The sequence below is a fragment of the Pelodiscus sinensis genome, chromosome 10 (assembly GCF_049634645.1).
Source record: "Pelodiscus sinensis isolate JC-2024 chromosome 10, ASM4963464v1, whole genome shotgun sequence".
NCBI lineage: Eukaryota > Metazoa > Chordata > Testudines > Trionychidae > Pelodiscus > Pelodiscus sinensis.
In genome coordinates this window covers 2,174,790-2,197,911 of record NC_134720.1, presented here as the reverse complement: position 1 = coordinate 2,197,911, position 23,122 = coordinate 2,174,790, and the positions used below count along the sequence as shown (strand labels likewise).

The 23,122-nt window shown below is 50.6% G+C and overlaps 1 protein-coding gene and 1 long non-coding RNA gene across 3 annotated transcripts; both read left to right on the top strand.

The window, feature by feature from the left end:
* Positions 1-594: 594 nt before the first annotated feature.
* Positions 595-4,687, top strand: LOC142830724 (uncharacterized). Its single transcript, XR_012906167.1, has 3 exons — positions 595-663; positions 2,395-2,456; positions 4,616-4,687. It is a non-coding gene; the product is annotated as an uncharacterized LOC142830724 (long non-coding RNA).
* Positions 4,688-7,190: 2,503 nt separating this feature from the next.
* On the top strand, positions 7,191-15,920 carry LOC102453604 (alpha-1,4-N-acetylglucosaminyltransferase-like). Of its 2 annotated transcripts, XM_006127930.4 has the most exons (4): positions 7,198-7,310; positions 13,573-13,722; positions 13,842-14,318; positions 15,140-15,920. In XM_006127930.4, exons 3-4 carry the CDS (start codon positions 13,908-13,910, stop codon positions 15,746-15,748), a joined length of 1,020 nt encoding a protein of 339 aa, XP_006127992.2. In that variant the 5' UTR covers positions 7,198-7,310; positions 13,573-13,722; positions 13,842-13,907; the 3' UTR covers positions 15,749-15,920. The 2 variants fall into 2 exon arrangements, with proteins under 2 accessions (XP_075793392.1, XP_006127992.2); XM_075937277.1 differs by having other exon boundaries at positions 7,191-7,314; positions 13,573-14,318.
* Positions 15,921-23,122: the final 7,202 nt, after the last annotated feature.

Sequence of the window (23,122 nt, the reverse complement as noted above, 5' to 3'; positions counted from 1 at the left end):
TAACTTTTCATTCTACAGAGATATTTGCATGACTGACTGAATAATTCCTAAGCAATATCTATTACTTTCCCATCATTCTTAGGAAGCACAAGCATCGTCATGACTTTCTTATTGACCAGTAATTACTGATTCGTTCTGCAGGAAAAAAAGGGGAATTCTAAGGAAACTCTAAGCAGCAGGGGGTGAGGAAGTAGCAATTAGCACCCTTGTTACTAGACTGTAACAATGCCAGGTATCTGGCGTTTCTTTCTGTGTGTGAACACACAGAAGGATAGAGTCTTCAGGGCTGTTAAATGAGAACCTTTCACAAATAATACCTTCACCCCTTTTTGTTTTTTAACAAGTATAGGCACAGATAACTTAGGGCCTGTTGAACCGCATGCAGGCAAAGCTCATTGAAGAGTAGTGCACTTGCTTCCGCACAGCCAACGTAAGGAGAACATTTTCACCACCGTTCGTGGGCAAAACCTTCACATTCCTGCTGTCACAGTCGGTGCTGTTTGCTCTCTGCAGCACTATTCAATGGGCGCCCCAGACAAAGGGCACTGGAGTAAGGTAGCCTATCGGCCATATGAAATCATACCTCAGTATGACCTTTTTTAGATGAAACAGCGAATCCGAGAACTGGAGGAATCAATAAAAGAATACGAGGCAGTAATCCAGGTAAGGATTCCACATCTAGTGTGGTTAAAGGTAGCAAGCCCTACATAATTCAACCTGTAACACCAGATGGATCTTGTAATTAAGGCACTAGATTAGTATAGCATCTGGAAACCTGAGTTTGTTTGTTTTTTTGGCTCTCTCACTGCATCCCAGGGTTCTCCATCTGTACGATGAGGGTGCTGCATTTCCTTTGCCTATTGTCATCCCATCTTCTGAGATAGTTACGTTTTGGTGGGGGTAGGGACTGTCTTTCTCTGCGTATCTCAACTGTTCCTAGCACAACAAGACTGACACATCTGCGGAGGCCTTCAGACTTATGACAGACAATCAAAACTCCCTGAAGCACATGTCTTTTGGGCTAAAATTATCAAGACTTGATGTCCATCCCCGAGGGTATGTCTAGACAACAGGCTTTTGTCGGCAGAGGTTTTGTCAACAGATACTGTCAACAAAGCTTCTGTGGACAAAGAGCGTCTAGACTACATCCAGTTCTGTCGACAAGGCAAGTTGCTTTGTCGACATGAGAGTGTAGACGCAAAGGACAGTGTAGATGCAATAAAGCCTTCTGTTGACAGAACTCTGTTGACAAAAGGTGTTATTCCTTGTAGAATGAGGTTTACCACTGTCGACAAACCTTCCGAGTTCTGTTGACGTTATGTCGACGGAACTTGGCGGTAGTGTAGACACGGGTATAGTTTTGTTGACAAAAGTCCACTTTCGTCGACAAAACCCTGTAGTCTAGACACACCCCAGGACAGCATCGTGTGCAGGTCTAGGATGGTGACGATACAGCTTTTCCCCTTGCAAACACCCGTTGAGATTTTGGGAGGCGCGTGGAGAAGGGCGGGAGTCACAGAACAGCACCATAATGGCTGACTCTAAAGTCTTCACAATGGTCATTGTCATGGGGTGCATCACTGCCAGGCGGCGCCTGCTCCTGGTACTCTGGGGATTGGCTCAAGACCGGGCTTCCCCATCTGCACTTCTCCCAACATCACTGCATCTCTGCTGTCCACCTCTCCTAGCCCCGGGAACCGGTGTCCTCTTCCTGGCTCCTCCTCCGGCCACGTCACTATTTCCCCTTCTCCGGCTGGAATTTCGCTCCTCAAGCATCCTAGGCGGTCTTCCTAGGCATGGCCTTCATTCCACTCGCCAGTGACTGATAGGGGGACAGAGGCCTGCCCTCGTCTCCAGGATCCAGTCCTGGGCCCTTCAGCTCAGCAGGCTAGGCCTTCTCTCCCCAGCCTCATTGCTCTCGGCTTGGGCTGCTTCCTTTCCTCTGGTTCCCCTTTTCTTCCTGGGCCTGCCAGATCCCCAAGCCTCCCCCTTCTTCTCAGGGAGTGACCAGAGCCTGCAGTCCCCACCTGCTCCTCCCTCTCTCCTTGGAGCGTCTGCCTTTTCCCAGCACCCCCTTCTGCACCCTTCCCTGGGCATTATGGGCCCCACTTTCTCCTGACCGCCTGAGCCACCTTAATCAACTGCCTAACTGGTTATTTGGCCCATCTGGCCTGCCGGGGAGTGGAGGGGGATCACAGCAGAGTCCTGCGGGTGTAGAGGAGTGGCGCACCTCACATAGGCTGCTTTCCATTGGCAGCAGCAAGGGCGCAAATGGCGTTTGCTCTGTCCGCACCCTTACTGAACAGAATCCACCCAGATCCCAAACGGGTGAGATAGGAAAGATTGGGAAAGGAACCCAACCAAGCATGAATTCCTGGATTTGCCCTTTCTAAGGTTCTTCAGGATAAAGAGAAGTCTCTTCAGGACCAGCTCTCGGCTGCTGAGGAAAAGACTCGGTAAGTCTGGACGCAAACCAAAGCTTTCGGTGGCCAGTGTCTGGTGGTAGGTCTGCACTACAAAGCTTCTAGCAACCCCGCTGTGTCAACACAGCTGTGGGCTGAAAGTCAGGCAGTGTAAACACATTTTGTTGGCACTTTTGCCATGAAAAAACTTCCACCCGCTACGAGCTGCGGCGTTGTCAGCAGGAGAACACGGCTGTGGGCAAAGCGCTGGTTACACTAAACTGTCCAGGGGCAAAGTAGTTCTTGTTCAGGGAGAGGGGGACTAAGCACTTGTGAAGGACAAAAGCTTTGTGGCTCAATTGCCAGTGTGGACAAAGCCTTAGTGAGGATACGGGGGGACGTAGTATTGTGTGCAAAGTTGAGAGAGAGCCAGTGCGAGGAATTTCACTTAGAACGGCCAGCCTGAGTCAAGCTGACATGCTAGTCCGCGCATTTGTGTCTGCCATAGCTATTTCAGTCCATCACAGTCATTATCTGTCCGGATACCGGGCCTCTTTCTAACATGGGGTGTCATGTTACTAAGCCCTTCAAGGAACTTATCTCCTTAACTGTGAAACCACGAGAGTTAAAAAGAGAGGCTCTCTGTGTATGTGTGAGATAATAGCCAGTACTTTCTTCTCCAGCTGCAGCAGGGTGTCACCAGAAGCACTGAGTCAGTGTTTCCTAGCTGCGTTTTGGCTATAGTTTTGCAAAGGCAGAAATCCGGTTCATTTTCCAAGATTGCTGCGTTCTCAGAAATGGCAGCCTGCGAGGAAACTCACATATACACCAACAAGGACTTAAACAAAAGTCCGACTTCTTTGCTGACAACTAGCCATTGTCTTTCTTTGTGTAAACTTGGAAAATTGTACCTAACACACAAGCATGGCTGATAAGCAATACTCTGGCTGGATTGTTATAATCTTCTAATCTCTTCCTATCTGAAGTGGGTTGTGCCCATGAAAGCTCCCGATACAAACTACATTTTTTGTTAGTCTCTAAGGTGCTGCAGAACTATTGTTTGGTTTTTAAGTTTTTTCAATAACAGACTAACACAGCTAACACCCTCTGAAAATCTTCCTATCTCTTCTTTTCATTGGATATTCACTCACATTTGCCTCTGTACTGAATTCTGAGTGGTAGATCCAGGGTGCTCTCTTGTTCTCCTCTAAATCTTTCTGTTTCTATCCATCTTTGTTCCTATCACAAGGAGACACAGCAAAAATCTAGCAAGAATAGGACATGGAACTGAAAGGGATCTCCTGGGTCATTTCAGGCAACCCTGAATTTTGGGCTGTCTCTTGAGTTGTCTTGTGTAGCATAATGGCTGTGAAGATACATTCTGAGCATTTGCTGAGAAATTCCAAGGCAGTGATACAGAACCCGCCAAGTGCCGGGACGGGCCATCTCACAAACGTAAAAGTGGATAGCCGAGATGTTTTGTGGGAGGTTATTGCTTATCAAGACGTGGAAAAAAATTGCTTAATGAGAACAGCCAATGTAAGCAGGGGCTCAAAAACCTTATAACGGGCCAAGAGTCTAGACATGTAGATATTTGGTGGTTGGCAATGGGGCAAAACAGCAGTGGAAGGTCCCATTGCCTGCGGTTCAAAGCAGACAGGCCGAGATGGAGAAGACTGGACATTCTCTTAAGCAAAGTAGGGAAATGCAGTCTTGGGATCTATTGAGCTTTGGTCCTTCTGATTGGTCGAGTCCATTACAACACTGACATTCTACAAACCTGCCACTCGCGAGTGAGTGCGCAAAATAAAACACATCAATCATTCTTTCCTAGGAATGATTTTCTACAACCTTGACAAATAATTTCACCTTTGGCTTCAGACCAAACATAAGACTTTCTAGTCATATAGGGAAGTGTTTCCATGGAATGTAAGAAGAGGGAGTAGAAAAAGATTCCATCTGCAACTTTTGCTACGGCACTGCATCGCATGGCTAGCTTGGTACCTGTGTTGCTGGAAGGATTTTAACCTCTGGTCCTTTCTCCTGGTCCTTTCTTCCAGTGTCCGATGCTCATAGTGTCTTAAATGTATCATCTTTAACAAAGAATACGATGCCCTTCAGAGCCACATGTTTATAGAGACCAAATCGGAAAATTGAATTTTATGGGAATTATTGAAATTTGCAAACAAATCAAGTTCCTTTGATGTTTACAGAACTCTCCCAAGGAAAGCTAGTAACATCCTGAACATTAACCCCAAAAGCCTGATGTCTGAAATAGTCAAAGCTGAGCTGGTAAGTACTTTCATCTTCTTCTTAAGACCACAGGTGGGCAATAAACGGATCGTGACTGCAGGTACAGCTACTGTGGTTTTATACCACTAACAACTTTCACTGACCTTTTCTGTACCTTTTCCAATTCTAATATAGCTTATTTCAAATAGGGTGGCCAGAACTGATACTGTATTCTATGTCTGGGTGCTCTATGGTTTTGGGTGGTGGCATTATAATATTTTGTCTTATTACCATCTGCTTCCTGAAAGTTGCTAACATTCTATTTGATTTTTGACTGCTGCTGCACATTGGAGGCTAGCATAATTCAAAATGATCTGGACAAACTGGAGAAATGCTCTGAGGTCAATAGGATGAAGTTAATAAGGATAAATGCAAAGTACTCCACATAGGGTGTGTCTAGACTGAAGGCTTTTTTTAAAAAAAAAGTGGCCTTTTTTCGAAAAAACTTTACCTGTGTCTAGACTGCTGCTGCGTTCTTTCAGAAGTAAATTGAAAGAATACAGCTGTTTTTTTGACCATGGTAAAGCTTATGCTCTTTCAAAAAAAGGCGCTATGTAATGCAAACTGTGCTTTTTTGGAAGAGAGCATCCAGATTGCCTGGGTGTTCTCTTTCTCCCAAAAAGCGGCTTGCTTTTTCGAAAGTACTGGTTGTAATCTAGATGCTCTTTTTCGAAAGTACCTTTCCAAAAAGCCTGTTTCAAAAGAGGCTTGCAGTCTAGCGGTAGCCTTAGGGAGGAACAAAGAGTTTCACACATACAGAATGGGAAGCGACTGTCTAGGAAGGAGTACGGCAGAAAGGGATCTAGGTGTCCGAGTGGCTCACAGGCTAAACATGAGTCAATAGCGTGAAGCTGTTGCAAAAGAAGCAAACATGATTCTGGGATGTATTAACAGGGGTGTTGTGAGCAAGACACCAGAAGTCATTCTTCCACCTTACTCTGAACTGATTAGGCCTCAGTTGGAGTCTTGTGTCCTGTTCTGGGTGCCACATTTCAGGAAAGATGTGGAGACATTGGAGAAGATCCAGAGAAGAGCAACAGAAATGAGTAAATGTCTAGAAAACATGATCTGTTAGGGAAGACTGAAAGACTTGGGCGTGTTTAGTTTGGAAAGGAGAAGACGGAGAGGGGACATGAGAGCAGTTTCAAGTATCTAAAAAGGTGTTACAAGGAGGAGGGAGAAAAATTGGTCTCTGAGGACAGAACAAGAAGCAAGGGGCTTAAACTGCAGCAAGGAAGGTTTAGGCTGGACATTAGGAAAAACTTCCTACCTGTCAGGGTGGTTAAACACTGGAATAAATTGCCTGGGGGGGGGGGTTGTGGAATCTCCATCACTGGGGATATTTCAAGGCAGATTGGATAGACATCTACCAGGAATGATCTAGACCAGGGTGGGCAATAATTTTTGATGGGGTGGGGCAGTCCAAAAGCTTGGAAAGTGGTCGAGGGCCGCACTCCTGCATGACGTGAATGGAGATGCGGGGTGTGGGGTGGAGGTGGGGTGCAGAAGGGAGCTTGGGGTAAGGGACTGGGCTGCAGGAAGGAGACCGGAGTCTGGGCGGGAGTTGGGATGAAGCAGGCGGTTGTGACTTAGGGCAGAGGACTGGAGGGCAGGGGTTTGGGATGTGACCATGGGGAGGAGGGGATTGTGATCTGGGGCAGGAGATTGGGGGGCCGGATCTGATAGAGGGTATGGCTGTAAGAAAGGTACAGAGGGTTTGGGTATGTTGGGGTGGGGGGCAATGATTGGGGCTGGGGTGCCAGCAGCAAGCTGTGGCCAAGAGACTTACTTGCCAGCTGTCAAACTAGCCTGCCTGCCTGCAGAGGTTAAAGATTTCCCAGCCAGCCAGTTTGCCTGGCCCTGAGCCCAGGAGAGGGGGCGTGATTCTTCATAGCTGCCTGTTATTCTAACAAGCAGCTCACATTGGCTGGTGTGTGCCAGAAACCAGCCAATAGGAATGTGCTGGGGGCGGGGCGGCTCCTAAAACTTCCCCCCTCCTCTCTAGTTTCAAAACAAAAACAGAGCCCTGCAGCTGCTTTTCTGCATGGCCTGTGACAAGCAGGGATGCCTGCCTGGGGCTCCCCGCTGCTGCCTCCGTGGGCGGGATCTGGTGGCTTGGCGGGATCTGGTGGCTTGGCGGGATCTGGTGGCTTGGCGGGCCAGATTCGGCCGTGAGCTGTATTTTACCCAGGCCTGATCTAGATGGTGCTTGGGGACTGGACTCGGTGACTCTGGAGGCCTCTTCCAGGTCTAGTGTTCTAGGATTCTAGGATTGGGTGGATGCACTGAGAAAACTGCCCACAATGACTTGCAGGGTTACTTGAGGGGCACAATGGAGCCCATTGGTCAGACACACAAGGGAAAGTGACAAATCTCTTCATTTGGAGCAAAGCACCAAAACTAATCGATGGGCGTCACCTGTGAAAACATAAGTCAAATCCTTTTGGTTTTAAGAACATTGCAAAGAATCTCTCATTGGTAACCCAACGGCCTCTTCCAACAACTTCTTGCCAACTTTGCAATTGGAAGCATTTTAAGTCTCTTAAAATTCTCTTTATCTGCAGGAAGACAAAATACGAGGCAAAGGGAAGAAGCAAAGGAAGCACTTTTTTGGTGGTAGGTTAGTGAAGTTCCCATTTACATTTATGAACCAGCTGCATTTTTAAAAGCTATTTTAGGACCTGACAGGAATGTAAAGAAAGAACAGAACAGAGCAAGGGGGCAGCTTTGGGTGGGTATTTCGATAGCTAGGAATGCAGGCAGGTGTCTAGTGGGTTGCCTTGCATGCTTTTGAAAATCCCATCAGACACTCATCAGTATCTTCAGGTGCCTAAATACCTTTAAAAATCTGGGCTCAAGTCAATACAGAAGCACTTCACTTAGTACAGGTTGAACCTCTCCAGTCTGGCACTTTCTGGTCCAGCAACCCCCGTGGTCCAGCACAATTTTAGTTAGCCGGATGTTCGCTTATCACAGGGGTGGCTGAGTTTCCTGCGCTCCTATAAAGTTTGTTTACAGCCACCAGCCCTGGCTCCCAGTGTTCTGTGCTGTGATTTAGCTCCAATTTTCCCTTAAATGTCTTCTAAGAGCCCAGCAAGCAGTGGAAGTGCTGGTGATGTTGCTAGACGGTATTGGCCTCCCGTGGTCCGGCAAATTCTCTGATTCGGCATCAGGCAGGACCCAGAGTGCCGGACTAGGGAGGTTCCACATGTATGAGCAAATCATAATGGACAGGATCCACTAAAGGAAAATACCTTGGGCTAGGAATTTGAAGGCTGCCTTCAGGGATTTAGATGAGGATTAGTGCCGTTTTAAATGTTCATTGACATGGGAATTGGGGACATGGCCCCGTAAGCTAGGAACTGGGAGCACCTCTGTTCTGGGCTGTACAGACCCTAGCACAAAGGGATCCTGGTGTACGAAAGGGACCCGGGGGGGGGGGGGCCATAAAACAGGTGATAAATCAAAGGGCGATAGCAGGGGGAAATGGGAGGTGAGCCATTTTAAAAAAGCTGAACGTATCTTTGGAACTATGGGGTAACAGCAACAATCAGCCCTGCCCATCAGTGTGAAGTGACCGGGGCCAAGACCATTGAGAAAAACGGAGACACAGCGCAGGGCCGACAGTCCCAGCGGGCCCTGGGGCACGGTGTGAGGGGAGCCGGCGCCACGCCCCGGAAGAGGTGGGGCCAAAGGCAGTCAGCCCTTAGCACCGCCCAGATCGCGGCCTCCCCCAGACCTCAGAGCCAACGCCGTGCGCCGGCGCTCTGGCAGCGGTTCAGGCGAGTCGGGGGTAAACGCCCCCTCCTCCCCGTCAGCGAGCCTGGAGCACACACAGGAAAGCAGCGAGGGAGGAGAAAGGCAGCGAGAGGGAGAGGAGTCGCTGAGGAGCCAGGCCCAGAGACGTGGATTGACAATAAGACGAGGTTGGGAGGTGATCTGCAACGCCCCGAGCTCTAATTCGACACGGTCCATTCCACAGTCGTGATGCGCATAAGAAATTCCAATGTCAGACTCCTCAGGGCAGGGTGGTGGTGGGGAGGAGAGTCACCTACACATTCAGACAGTTAGTGAACCGCTGGGGTCGGAAGAAGCTGTCGTGTTAGGCCGACATCGTACCAGATAAAAGCCAGAATGGAGCTTGAAGTAATAGATGTGAGGTGTTCCGATATTTGCTCCCATATTTTTATCCAAACGTATGCTGTAGGCTCGGCAGACGGTACAGATGTTCCTCGAGAAAGGACAGACGTATTCATTGCATTCCTCTCTGGTGTGACGCGGCCAGGTTCAGGGGACACACTCCGACCCTTGTGTTTCACTGTGGAATGAACTGGGCCTAGCCTGCAGGTCTGGGCAAGCCAGGGCTGCCATTTTTGCTGCGTTCAGTCTGGCGCTGAGGTGTTTCTAGGCATGTGCGGTGTAAGGAAAGCTGTACGTGGTGTAAATGAAATCCTCTTGGTATAATCCACAGGCTGTTATTTATCCATTAAGAGCAGCACGCCGAGATAACATATCATGGCACATGTTTGCTGTGCTCCGGTCTGGCAGGATTAAAATGCTACATCCTCCTTGAGCTATTCCAACCAGGAACCACACAGTACCTGTTCAGAAAACAAAGACAACAGGAATGAAGCTGCAACCCTGAGTTTCCAGGGGCGAGGGTGACACACAGGGAGGGGAGGGGGGTGAGCGGAGCACAGTCGTATTTCGATGGGAGGAACTCTCTCACTTTTCCTGATGGGCCCTGCGTACCTGAAGCGCTGTGTGCCGTGTGTAGCTTGTTCTGATGAGCTGGGAACAGGCCAGGCGCGCGTCAGACGGGGATGAAGAGGAGAGGGGGAGCCCCAGCCAGGGTGCTGTGCACAGCACATGGAGCGGCATGAAATTGCTCTGTCGTGCGGGAACCAGAGAGCACCTCACACCAGCTGCCTGCCATGGCCTCACTGCACCAGCCAGGTCACACTCAGCAGCCAGGGACAAACTAGCATCATGCTCCCGGCTGTGGCCAAAGTCAGGCTCCGCGAGGATGGGAGAAAGGGAAGGAAGAGGTCGTGGTCTCCGTGGCCAGGGCAGGAGCTGATCAGTTCCCAGTCAGCATTTACATACTGGGGCGACGCTCCAGCCGTTCCGCATGGGTCCAGCGCTGGCAGACAGTGTTTGCCTCAGAGCCCAGGCCTGGCCCTAGGGCAAGGCGAGCCAGGCAAATGCCTTGGGCCCTGTAGTGCTGAGTATTCACCATCCCCCGGCTGGTCCCAGGCCCCGCTCCCAGCATCCTGCCTTGGGCCTTGCACACTCTTTGGCCGGGCCTGTCAGAGGCTCACTGTGCCTTCCACAGAGCCCCTGGCCCTGCTCTAGGGGCAAAGCTGACAGCCTCCTGAGCCCTTTTCATCACAGGCTAGTCCTCAGGGAGGTGAAAATCCCCCTCAGAGGCAGACTCTGTAGCAGCATGGGGAGGGGTGGGGGTAACCCAGGCCCACTCACTACTCCGGCTTCCGGTCCAAGGACCCTAAAGCAGTTCTGCTCCCAGTCGGCAGCTTCTTCCCTGGGCCACTTCCCCGAACAACCCCCCATAACCTTTCCTGTGGTATCTGCTCCCCCACAGCACTCTGCCTTGCTCGCAGTCCCCATCTCTCATTCAGACACCTCTCACTCACAGACCCCGGGAACCTTCCCTCCCCCAGACTCCTCACGCGCTCCCAGCTAACTGAAGAGGAGCCTTGTTTAACCAGTCCCAGCTGGCTCTTAATTGACCCGAGGCTCTGATTAGTCCCCCCAGTGGACTCCGGAAACATCCCAACTGTCTCCCGGGGCTTCAGTTGGCTTGACTGAGTCCAGAAGGTTCCTTTTGGTTCTGGGTTAGTCCTTGTTAGTTCACACTGGGTACAGAGACTTACTCAGTCTGGGGCTGATATACTTTCCTTCAACCACTCCCCCTCTGTCCTGACTCTGTCACAATATCCTGTAACAAAAGACAGGACTATGTAGCACTTTAAAGACTAACAAGATGATTTATTAGGTGATGAGCTTTCATGGGCCAGACCCACTTCCTCAGATCAAATAGTGGAAGAAAATTGGCATGACCATATACACCAAAGGATACAATTAAAAAAATGAACACATATGAAAAGGACAAATCAAATTTCAGAACAGAGGGGGGGAAGATGGCGAGGTAAGTGTCTGTGAGCTAATGATATTAGAGGTGATAATTGGGGAAGCTATCTTTGTAATGGGTAAGATAATTAGCGTCTTTGTTGAGACCTAGGTGCAAAGTGTCAAATTTAAGCATGAATGACAGTTCAGAGGATTCTCTTTCAAGTCTGGTGTTAAAATGTCTTTGAAGCAGGATGCAGGTAGTTAAGTCCTGGAGACAATGTCCTTTCTGGTTGAAATGGCAAGAAACTGTTTTTTCTTTGAGATCCTGTCCAATAGCTGAAATTTGATTTGTCCTTTTCATATGTGTTCATTTTTTTGATTGTATCCTTTGGTATATATGGTCATGCCAATTTTCTTCCACTATTTGATCTGAGGAAGTGGGTCTGGCCCATGAAAGCTCATCACCTAATAAACCGTCTTGTTAGTCTTTAAAGTGCTGCATAGTCCTGGTTTTTGTTTCAGCTAGACCAGACTAACACGGCTACATTTCTATTACAATATCCTGTGTGAGCTTCGTCAGTAGGATACAGGAGTGATTCTTGCAAAGCCGCACATGGGCCCCAGGTCACCAGAACTCCTGCCAGGAGTTACAAAGTGAGTCTCCCTCACGGGGGCCACGCTATACCTGAGGGGCTATGGGTCACTAGGCAGGGCTGCCAGACTACAGGCTTCCATCAGAGAACATGCCGGAACTTGTTAGTCATGATATGGCCTGTCTGAGTGTATTCCCAGCAAAGCCTTGTCATTCTCCAACCTCCCGGTGTGTGGAAATGACTATTTCCCTCAGACAGTTTGAGATCTGCAACGCCCCGAGCTCTAATTTTACACTGTTCATTCTGAAGTCATGGCACGTGTAAGAAATTCAAATGTCAGACTCCTGAGAGCTGGGGGAGGGGGAAAGGGAAGTGTTACCTACACATTCAGAGACCGTAGTGAATTGCTGGGGAAAGAAGACGCTGTCATGTTAGGCCAACATTGTACTAGATAAAAGCTTGTCGGGGGGTTAGTCATTACAGTACTCTATGACAGGCAAGTTATGAGAGAGCTTCCTGGCTTAATCCAAGACCCCATCCGGGGCCCTGTATCCTCCTCAGAGGGCGAGGTTTCCTACGGCAACATGAAGGAGTTCTGCTCTATCGTCACCAGCCACCTCCCCACAGCCGTGGTGTCCCGGACCGGGAGCGTGTCGTGTCTCATCTGAAGAGGCCTAGTGTAGTAAGGGAACTTTCAGACCAGGCATTAATCACCAGGCCGTCTGACTGTACCATGCCATGACGTCCGACTGTACCATGCCATGCCATCCGACTGTACCTCTCCTTTCTCTGCAGAGGAAGTGGCAGCTCTCCAAGAACATTGCACAAATCGCATGTGACAGCATGTCCCTGTCTCCCATCTCAGGTCCAAGGAGGAATGGTTCCATGTGCTCATCCACATCTAGTTTCCATGTGTTCACAGATAAACCTGTGCCCCAAATAGGTGAAATAAGCTATCATTCTGTGCCCACTTCCACCAGCAGCTCAAAACACCTGTCCTAAGCCCGGGTACAACTTTCTGCTGGGCACGTTGCTCCTTCCTTTTGTTAGCAGTGCAACTGTGCACCTTCAAAGCCGCAATTTCCCACTGGAAAGTCCTCATCACTGCGCCGCAAAGGCACATGCTTTGGTGTCACCTCCTTACTTGTGCTCGCAGTGCTACACCATTGAAAATGTAGCGTTTCCTCTTCTTATCAACAATGCAAATAGAGTGCAAACACCACTGCGTGGCTAGGAAGCAAAGCCAAAGATCCCGTTCCGAAAGTCCTACCTGGCGTGACTGTACTGCATTAGGCAGCCTGCGTTCTTAGGCACCGAGTCTCCGACCTACCTCGGAAAAATGTCCTATTCAAAATAAATTCAGCATTGGTTTCCAACCGACTGTATTCTCTGTCTGGCTTTTGCTTATCAAAGACGGTGAGTTTTGATTTATTTACAAATACGTCGCAAGAAAACGAGAGGGAAATCGTATCATAAGATTTGATGTAATGTACTTCATTGGTTTTCATTTCATGGCTGTATTGACTATGGCAGAACGAGGAGCAATAGTCTCAAGTTACAGTGGGGGAGGTCTACGTTGGATATTAGGAAAAACTATTTCCCTAGGAGGGGGTGAAACCCTGGGATGGGTTCCCTAGGGAAGTGGTGGAATCTCCATCGCTAGAGGTTTTTAAGTCCCGGCTTGACAAAGCCCTGGCTGGGCTGATTGAGTTGGGGCTGGTCCTGCTTTGGGCAGGGGGCTGGATTTGATGACTCCTGAGGTCTCTCCCAGCCCTGGGACTCTATGATTCTACGAACTAGACGATCTGTTAAATATTTTAGAATTTAGAGGTTTCCCAAGGGATTGAAATTTACTATGAGTCCGGGTTGAAATCTTCGAGGCAATTGGCTTTGATGTGCCCGTGTGGGCTTCAACTCTATGTTTTATAATTGAATCAGTAGTTGAGTATAGCAGAATCAGAAAGCAGATAACAGCCTGCGCAACTCAGATGCTCAGATGTCTACTACTGTACAAACAACCGTGTCTCTAGGAACCAGCTGCCAGAAGAAGTAAGAACCATCATGAACCACGCTGCGTGCAGAGGCAAATGTCTTCACACTCACCGCCTCTTAGCTCGGTAGAGTTCCTTGCTTGACTGCAGCATGCAGCTCACTTCGATTCAAGTCTGTTTCTCCTTCCTCTTATGATCTAGGGCCCTTTTCGATGCCAGTGAACTCCACCGAGTTCAACAGAGAACACCTTTGGTTTGAGGACTGCACCCTTCAGGATTCCAACCCGCAGACGGATGACAAGCCTTTTTCCTAAAGAGCCGCTTGAGTCAAAGAGGCTGATGCCAACTCAGGTCTGTGATTTAGTTTAACTCTTGATTCCCCAGTTTTGCAACAAGCTGTCAATTGCAAAAGAAATAATCCAAGGCAATAATAACATTTGAAATCCTCTCCTGTCGTATTTGTCTCCCAGCGATAAACAGTGAACCGTGGACGCTGACTTTGTTTTTAAGACTCGCCGGTCCAAGGACAAGCAAGAATGTTGAAGGAGATCCAGATAGTGCTCTGCTTCTTTTTTGTCTGTGTCTTTGTCATTTTGTATGAATTCTCCCTGCAGCCCGTTTGTGTCTTTTCACGCAAGCCTATTGCTAAGCCATTCCTGACAGAAGAGGATGTTATGAACCAGAGCAGAAGCATCATCTTTGTGGAGACCACAGACCGCCTGCAGCCTCCTCCCTTGGTTGCATGTTCTGTGGAATCTGCTGCCAGGATTTACCCTGACAGACCTGTTGTCTTCTTCATGAAAGGGTTGAAAAATAACACACGGCTGGATTCAAATTCCACTTCCTCTGCCTCCTCTCTTCTATCTGCGATGAAGAATGTCTTCCTTTTTCCTCTTCAGATGGAAAGTTTGTTCCAGGGGACACCTCTGCTCCCATGGTACCATAAGGTGAGAGGAAATAGAAAGGAGGAAACATTTTTTAACAAGATTTAAGGTAGAGGTGGTAGAAAATGAAAAGAAACTGGTTGTGATATTTTTAAACATTTTGAAGCTGTTTTATTACCCCAAATGGACCTCTTTTCATGATATTTTGCCAGGCATTGGTCAGAATATTTCTCGAAATTGTTATGTACAATTTCTATTTCCTGGAGGTAGGATTTATGGCAAATAGAGTATTCCGATAATAATTTTGGTAGCCATATTTTCTCAAAATGCTTAATCACCATCTTTTCCAAAAAGGCCATTTTTTGATAAAGAAGGTGTATTTGAATAATTTTAGCAAGCATGAATGTAAAGAGAACTTTTCCTGGTGAGGAAACATGATTTCAGTGCTTGTTAAAGGTGTCTGACAGCAACGAAAATGTTTAAAAACAAACTCTAGAAGTGAGAGGGGAATTCAAAGGTCGATTTTGGAACAACAGAAAAAAAAGGCAGTGGTATTCCACCACCCATGCCTCTCAGAAGTGTTGGTCACTGCATTTCTCTGCACTTCTCGGTATGGTTCTGTTGGCAGCCATGATAGCTTTGGATCAGACAGTGAGAGTGTCAGTTGCGATGGGCGGTTGTTTGGGGAAATAACGGTTAATGATTCCTAATCTCGTTATTTGATCAATGTTGGATGTTTCTTGGGATTTGCTGTGGCTTGAGCACACTTGTACAATCCCACCGAGTAAAACCTGTATCTGCTCTTGCCTTTTTCCACCAACGTGTCTTAGCTGAAAAAGAAAACCAGCCAATTGCATCTCTGTGCTCCCTTTCCAACTCTGCAGGTTAACGCAGCCCAGGAGAAGCACTGGGTTCATATCATCTCTGACGCCAGCCGACTTGCACTCCTCTGGAAATACGGGGGGATCTACATGGACACTGACGTCATCTCCATCAGGCCTATTCCAGTGGCAAAGTTCCTGGCGGCCCAGGCTTCCCAGTTCTCCAGCAATGGGATTTTGGGCTTTCCTCACCATCACTGGTTCATTTGGGATTGCATGGAGGATTTTGTTGAAAACTACAATGGAGGCATTTGGGGAAATCAAGGCCCCATGTTAATGACAAGGAGACTCCGAGCATTGTGCACCTTGAGCGATTTCCATAATGTGGAGGATCTAAGTTGCCAGAATATTTCCTTCTTACATCCTCAGCGATTCTACCCCATCGCTTATGAAGGATGGAGACAGTACTATGAGATCTGGGAGACAAGCCCCGACTTCAGCAACTCTTATGCTCTGCATCTGTGGAACTTCATGAACCAGGAACACAAGCCTGTGGTTGCAGGAAGTAACACCTTAGTGGAAAACCTCTTCAAAACACACTGCCCCACCACGTACAAGGCCCTTATTCTAGGCACAAAATGCAGTGGTCCATGTGCATCAAAACAAGACTGAATGACGGCATCTAGCAGAACAAGGTGACCCTTCCAGCCCTCATGTTCCTGCGACTAAAACAAACTGCGCACAAGACGCACGTTCTCTTAGTCAGTGACTCTCGGCCATTTTCTCTTTGCAGGTGACTTTGTAGGAGAGAACCTGTCAGAATCCACCTCTTCTCCCAAGTTTTCCCAGGATCTAATTAAATCAGTAGGAAGCGTGGATGGGTGGGGGGTTGGGACGGAGGGTGCGGTATACATATCATGACATCACCAATACTCAGTATGTCTTGTCCTTCAGGGAAAAATTTAGCTAAATGACCTAGGAGTCACGTTGGCTTTGTGAACCAGAACTCCACTGAAAATCAGTGTGACTTAGGAACCTAAGGGTCAAATGTTCAAAGGTATTTGGTACCTACAGATGCCCCTAAGTGCTCTTGAAAATCCCCTTGGGCATCGCTCTGCCTCTGGAGCTTTTCAGAATCTGACCCCCTACATGGGTTTGGAAATTGCAGCATCTTGTGTGATGAAGCCCTTAGCTAGTGAAGGACTCTAGCGGCTACTGTAATGTCCATGCTCAGTCACAAGGCATGTAATGACACTCTGTGAATGGCAGCCCGAACCTCCCCCATGCAAAATGTTCATTGTCATTGATAATTTTTGTCTTTGCTTCAGCTCTGGATCCTGCCGTCTGCACAGCGACATTTTAAATGCTCCTTTAAATAAAAGCTCCACCCCGCCCAATGGCTCTGAATTTGCATTTCCCCACCTAAGCCTCCCTCCAGCATCTGGGATGGGCAAAGGCGAGGGGGGGAGGGTCTGTGCTCAGTGATGGTTTCTGTGTGAGTCTCTCTCAGTCCTTAAATGGCCCCGTTCTTGCAGCATGTGGGCGTCTCCCCGCAGCCCCGTGCGGCTGGGAAGCTCTGTTCTCCCTGCTGGAGACCCTGTTGTGGAAATGAGGCCTGGAGCCCCACGTAGGACCCAGGGAGCCACCCCCAGTGCCAGGCGCTGCCGCCACCCACACAGCCCCAGTCAGCCATGGCCTGGCCCTGCCGCTGCCTGGACTCCTGGGGCCAGATCCCCTGCGCCTCAGTTTCTGCCTCCAGGCCCCTGCAAGGCCCAGTCTGGCAGGTGTGCGCTGAGCTCCCCTCGCTCCGCACAACACGGGCCGGGGAGGAGCCTCCCTGACAGCCTCAGCCCAGGCCTGAGGGGACCCGCGCCCTGGGACGGGGATGCCAGTTCGACTCCCCCCTTTGACCCAGACTCTGACCCCCGGGGCACTCTGGGGCGAGCCTCTCCCGGTGTCGCTCGGTGCGGTGGGTGCAAATAGCTGCGTGTGCGCCAGGGCAGAGGCAGCACGGCCCTCGGTGCATCCTCAGGCGGGTAGCTGGTGCCAGGCTGCGGCGACGGGGCTGTTCCTAGCACGTCCGCTCCCCAGAGCCAGCACTGCACCGTGACCGCAGGGACGGGGCTGGCGGGGGGGGGGGGGCTGAGCAGGGGCCGCTGGGCTGGGAGCCACCCGGCGGGGCAGTGGGCAGGGGGCTCACATGCTGCGCTCCGGGGCCGTAACCCTCTGGGCCCGGCTCTGCCCTGCCCCGCTCCGCCCCCCGCCCCCCGCAGTAGCAGCACCGCAGTCCCTGCACCCGCGCCCGGGGGCTGCGCGGCCGAGCAGAGCGCAGCCAGACCCGGCCCATTGCCATAGCAATCGCTTGGCTGTGGGGCGCGCTCTGCAGTTTGTCGAACCCACGGCCCGAGACCCGGCCCGAGGAGGCTGAGCAGGGTCCTTTTCCCCTCGGGTTCTGAAACCCTCCCTGTGTGTGGGGTGGGGTTACCCCCCATGGCACCTCCACACACAGCCCCTTTGCCAGCCACACACAGTGCAAGAGAGAGAACGGGGGCACCTCCGGGCACCTCCCTCCCCCGACTCGAGCCCTCTCTCACCCGCATGCCTGGGCGCTGGGGCAGACAGCTGCTGTGCATGCAACAGGCTGGGTCTGGTCCTGCTGAACCCGCGGGCGCAGGAACCTGCCTCTCGCTGCACAGACACTTTCCCGTCCTGCCCCAGCGCCGGTGAGAACGACGCAAATCTCCAGCCCCAGGACAAACCAGCAGATCAAATTATTTAACAGCAACTGGCAAATCCATTGAAAATGGCCAGACGGGTCCAGTGCCGGCCAGGAGGTAGCCCTGGAGCGGGGGCTGGGAATTGAGAGCCACCCCCAAACCCCTTGGCTGTCAGACAGCGGCCGGCAGTTGGGAGCTTTTATCTAGACACATTTCCAAGAAAGCCAGGTGGGGCTGGGGAGAGGCTGCTGGCTGCCAGGTGAGATTAGGATGATTAGGGCGTGTTCGTCTTCCCCACCGGCCGAGTTCCTCTCAGAAGGGCGGAAGAGGCCAGTAAAGCAGGACGACCGTCCCTAGGAAGCTGAGGTAATGAGAGTGGGGGGCAGGAAAGGGATTGATGGGGGGACCCAACGCCGGTGGAAGATTCGATAATAGTGAATAATACTCAACACCCCCTTGCCCCTTCGCAGGCTCAGAGCGCTCCACACACCCGGGCGCTCCGACCTCTGGGCTGTACGTTCCCCTGGCAGGGGCTGGTTTTCGTGGTGGGTTGTGCACGGGGCACGGGGGGGGGCTGCTCCAGGACAGGGGCTGGAAGGTGCTTTGGTGATACAAATGAGGATGAGGAGGGGAAGGCCTCAGCCCCACAATAAGTCCCGGTTTGACCAAGCCCTGGCCGGGTTGATTGAGTTGGGCTGGTCCTGCCTTGGGCAGGGGGCTGGACGTGATGACTCCTGAGGTCTCTGCCCGCTCTAGGATTCTAGGATTCGACGATAATAACCTGCCCCTCGATTATTTCAGCCCTGCCCCTGCTTCCCGCCTTGTCCCACTCCCCAGCACATCGCTGGCCTCCCCACCGAGCTGCCCCTGTTCCTGATGAGCCCACAGGGCCCCGGGGTGCTGGCTGCCGCAGGGCACACTTGCGTGGCTCTCAGGACTGGCCTGGCCTTCTGCCTGTAGCCCTGCCTCTCCGGGCAGGGTGGAGCTGGGTGCCTGCATGTATTGGCCAGGACCCTGGGGAGTTTCTTGCCTCCCTTCCCCCCACAGTTTACACCAGCTGAGGGTTGGTCCAGAGTTGGAGCCCTCAGTGCTGCCCCAGCAGTTGAGGTGTCTCTCCTTGGGTGGGGACAGCCCTGCCTTGCTCTGTCTCTCCTGCCGCCCAGGGGCCTCAGCTGGGGCTGGGATGCTGGCCAGTCTACGGGCTCCCTTGGCGGCGCCTGAGACCATGGGAAATAGAGTTGGATGGTACAAAACAAAGTTGGGTTGAACTTTTGCTTCAGCCGCCCATCATGGCCCTGGCCTGCAGAAAGCGACGGCAAGACAAATGGCTCCCAGACACCCGGGAAGGAGCAGCAGGCCTGAGCTGCATCGCCGGGCACCCCAGTCATGGTGAAAATCAGCTTCAACTCCTTCCCCTGGGAGCACAAGGGGACAATTAATACTAATGAGCTTGCACAAGGGCACTTCCTCCAGCAACAGCCACGCTGCAGTCGCACTCCTGCCTGGAGTGCACGCCGAGGACCAGCGCGCTCCCAGCGGGGGATTGTGGGACATCTCCTGGAGGCCACTGGAGTCACACAGGCACCGTGCCGACCTTACTACAGCGCCTGAAGCGCGAGGGCCGTGCAGCTATTCAGCTGGCACAGTGGGTGGCTCCTCAGATCCACACAGTCGAGTGTAGGAATAAAACCAGTTTAGGCCTCTACAGCGCTGGCTGTTTGAAGCCCCTGTAACGGATCTCCTCTGCAGAAAGCTCCTAACTCTCTGGGCACCTTTTAAAGGTGCCGCCACGTGCCAAAAGAGCCATCCAAATACCGACTGGCCAGTCTGGGAAGCTGCTCAAGAGACAAGAGCGCCCCTACAAAAGACACTTCTGTCCGCATGAGGACTGCGAGTGTCCTTTAAGCAGCAGCAGATTGTTTGCTGTTGTCTTTTTAATGCATGGTCACATGGTTTCACAGGACACGCTCAAATGATCTGCTCTGTTTTGTTTCGTACTTTTGCTCTTCGGTAAAACTGTTTAAACTAGTAAACACATATCGCTGTGTGGGCTGCGTCAGAGAGACATTGCAAGAAGCGGTTGCTTTGTTTCTGCTTGTAAAATTCAAACCTGTTACAATAACTAGATTGTAGGTGACAGACGCAGCTGCATTTTCCTAAGACACTTCCTGTGCAGAGCAGAAAGAATGTACGTTGCTGGTTTCCTTTACCAAATTGGGTATGTTTGAAACCACAACTAACTTGACCCCTAGTTTTGGAATCATATTGCACAGCAACCGATTCAGACCCCAATGTTTGTGACTGCAAATGTACCAATACAAATATGCAAATAACAATCTTACTAATTGAATTGCACCTAACGGTATTACTCTCGTTTCTTACTGCCTGCCACTCACAAGTTCAGAGCGGGGGAGGGTTAGTAAGTGATAAGAGTTTGTTTTCCCTTCTATCCTAACTCTAGACGTAGCCCGATGAATCAAGAGGATTCAATTTCAACTCTTTAAGAGGATTAGTGTTAATTTTAATATTATTCTGAGAAAAGCAGTTCAATCTGCCTACTTCCTCATTTCCAAACTGCTCAGATACACTTCCCCAGTGGGTGTAATCTGTGAGCCGCTACTCAAACATCCAGTGACCTTTTGCTTCCTGTTGATTTAGAATCCCAAATTAAAAGCAGCGTCTGTCAGACGGACGGCGTACGGAATTTGGATTATAGTCTCTACGACTAAGTGGGGGCTGAGTCTTTGGTACCTCCGGGTAAGTAATGTTTTCTTTTGAACCGTTTGATGCAGCTTAATTTCTTGGCTTGTGAACACCCTGCTTTTGGCAGACGTTTTCGTTTCCTCTCTTTACCCATTACACCTTAGCGGTTTGTGATTCTTGTAAATCCAGAAAACTGCACTTTGTGTTGTTCTGTATATTTCCCCTGACTATACTATTAAAAATCATAAACATTACATTAAGCCTAGGATCCTGGGTTCACTGCCTAGCTACGCTTTACACTTTACTAAATCTCCGAAACTCCATTCACCTTCAATTCCTATTTCAAATGAGCTCAATTAATTGGTTACTAGCTAATCTAATTAGTGTTATACACACACACACACACAAAACAACATTCACAGAGACATTTCTCTTTAAATAAATAACCCCTTAACCAGTTTCAACAATTACTTAAACAAATCTGCAAAAAGGGGGAAGTCGTCTCCCTACCCCTTCCCTCGATGGATAATAAGCGTTTAGCTGATCCAGAGGTTATTACCTAATCGGGACCTTCCAAGCAGCAAGGCAGAAGCTGAAGGAGAGGGAGCTGGTCGCAGCCCGGGGGAGTTGACGGGACTGAAATAAGGCAGCTTGAATCATACAAGCTCTGAGTTACTGAGCTATACCAGCAAACATGGCCCATCCCCACTGGCCTAGCATTATTACAGGCCCATACGCAGGAACGGAGTGGGGGGGGTGGGGGGGGAGTTCGGCCCCAGCCTTTTCCCAGCTGGCAGGAGCACAGGAGAGGGAGGCTCGGGAGGTTTGCTGTTCCTGCCTTTTCCCGGCTGGCCAAAGCAGTTTACTTGGAGGACCATGGGGGGTGCATTTGCACCCTTTGCATGCGTGTGAGTGTACACACACACACACACACACACACACACACACACGTGTGTATGGGGCCTGTATTAACCCTCACCATCATGCCCGCGGCAGCGCTGCTGAGTGGGAAGGACAGCTGGTCCTGGGGAAACATGCTCAATGCATTCCTGAAACAGGTGTCCCTGATTTGCGATGGGTTTATTGTGTAATCAATGCTCACCCTGCCCCGAGGCAGGAACCAGCGGCTGCGATGAGAAGTGCCACGGTGCCAGGCGCGTTGTAGGACTTGCCACGAGGGGTGTACACACAGCCGCGGGGCCGTCTCTCCAGACGTTGATTCCAAAGCTACCCCAATCGGTGGGGCTTAACGGCTTGATGTGTGCACAGAGCAACGGGGTTAATATGATGCCGTCTGCACTATTAATGATTAGCACAGTAACCGTTGTCCTGCGGGCCACTTGTGTACCTTTCATTGGAAAAACCCAGAGCAGAGGACAAACTGTACAATGTCCACATGGTCATCATTTCACCCCTGTCTGATACGCAGCCCCTTCCCGGACAGAAAGCAGCAACCTTTAAACAGCTCAGGCTGGAGGACGTAGGACAATCATTCAGTGAGTTGCAAGGCAAATGGAAACTAACAGGAAATGAAGGGAGGAAATGCCATGCTGCGGAAACAGCCTGACACTGCAGAGTTAACCCTCTCTCGCTCCCACAGAGGAAGCCAGGATGTTTTACATCTTACGGCCTTTCTTGGACAACCAAGACCGGGGCAAATTCCCAGATGGGAGCAATGTCACTGATCGTTGGACTGAAATGGAGCTGTGACAAGTGACACACCTGGGGGTGTCTCCTCTGCTTCCCCTCCCGAACCCACAATATTTTCCTTGGCAATGTCCCAGCGACATCTTAGAAGCCTAAGTTTGTAGTGGATGGATCGGCAGGCTCAGAGGGGTCCGGCTGCCAGCTGGTTCGCCTTCCAAATTGTTCAGTGGGTTCCTCTTTGGTTAGCAGTGTCATTTCTATCAGAGGAGCTCTTAGAGCAGTGGTCCCCACTGCAGTGCCTGCAGGGGCATTTATGTGAGCCCACCGAATGATCTGGGCCAGCCCCTGCCCCAGGCATGCGGCACATGCACAGTGCCGGCCCCAGGCGTGTGGCACATGGGTGGCCCCTGCCTCGGGCACGTGGCACATGAGCAGCCTCGCTCCTGGATGCCTGGCATGTGAGTGGCCCCACCCCCAGGCACCTGGCAGCCCCAAAAGGCTGGGGACCACTGTCCTAGAGTATAAGCTAAGGCTGGGGTCTCGCTGACTAAACACCTGATCAGAGACAGACACCATCAGGGAAGCTGCAGTGTGAACAGATGAGCCAGACAAAGATCAGGGAGGGGGAGAAGTGATTAAACACAGATTGCCGAGTAGGTCAGTGGCGGAGCTGAGTATCCTGATGTCGAGTCACATCCCTTAGCCATGAGACCACGCTGCCGCCTCAAAAGAGCATTTGCATAATCTCACATCTGCCCTTCCTCTCACACTGACGTCTATCTCCCCCAGCTCGGGGTAATACTCTGCCTGCCTCGGCCCCGTGCTTCCTTGCACCACTGCGCTGGCTGGAGGATGGGATCCACCGTGTGAAATCGCGTTGTGCTCTAGTCTTATTTGGCAGCAGAAGGGGAGATAAGCTTGCGGCATGTTCTGCTGACTGAAACTGCCGCGCTCTCCTGGCTTCTCCGCGTTGGGCTGG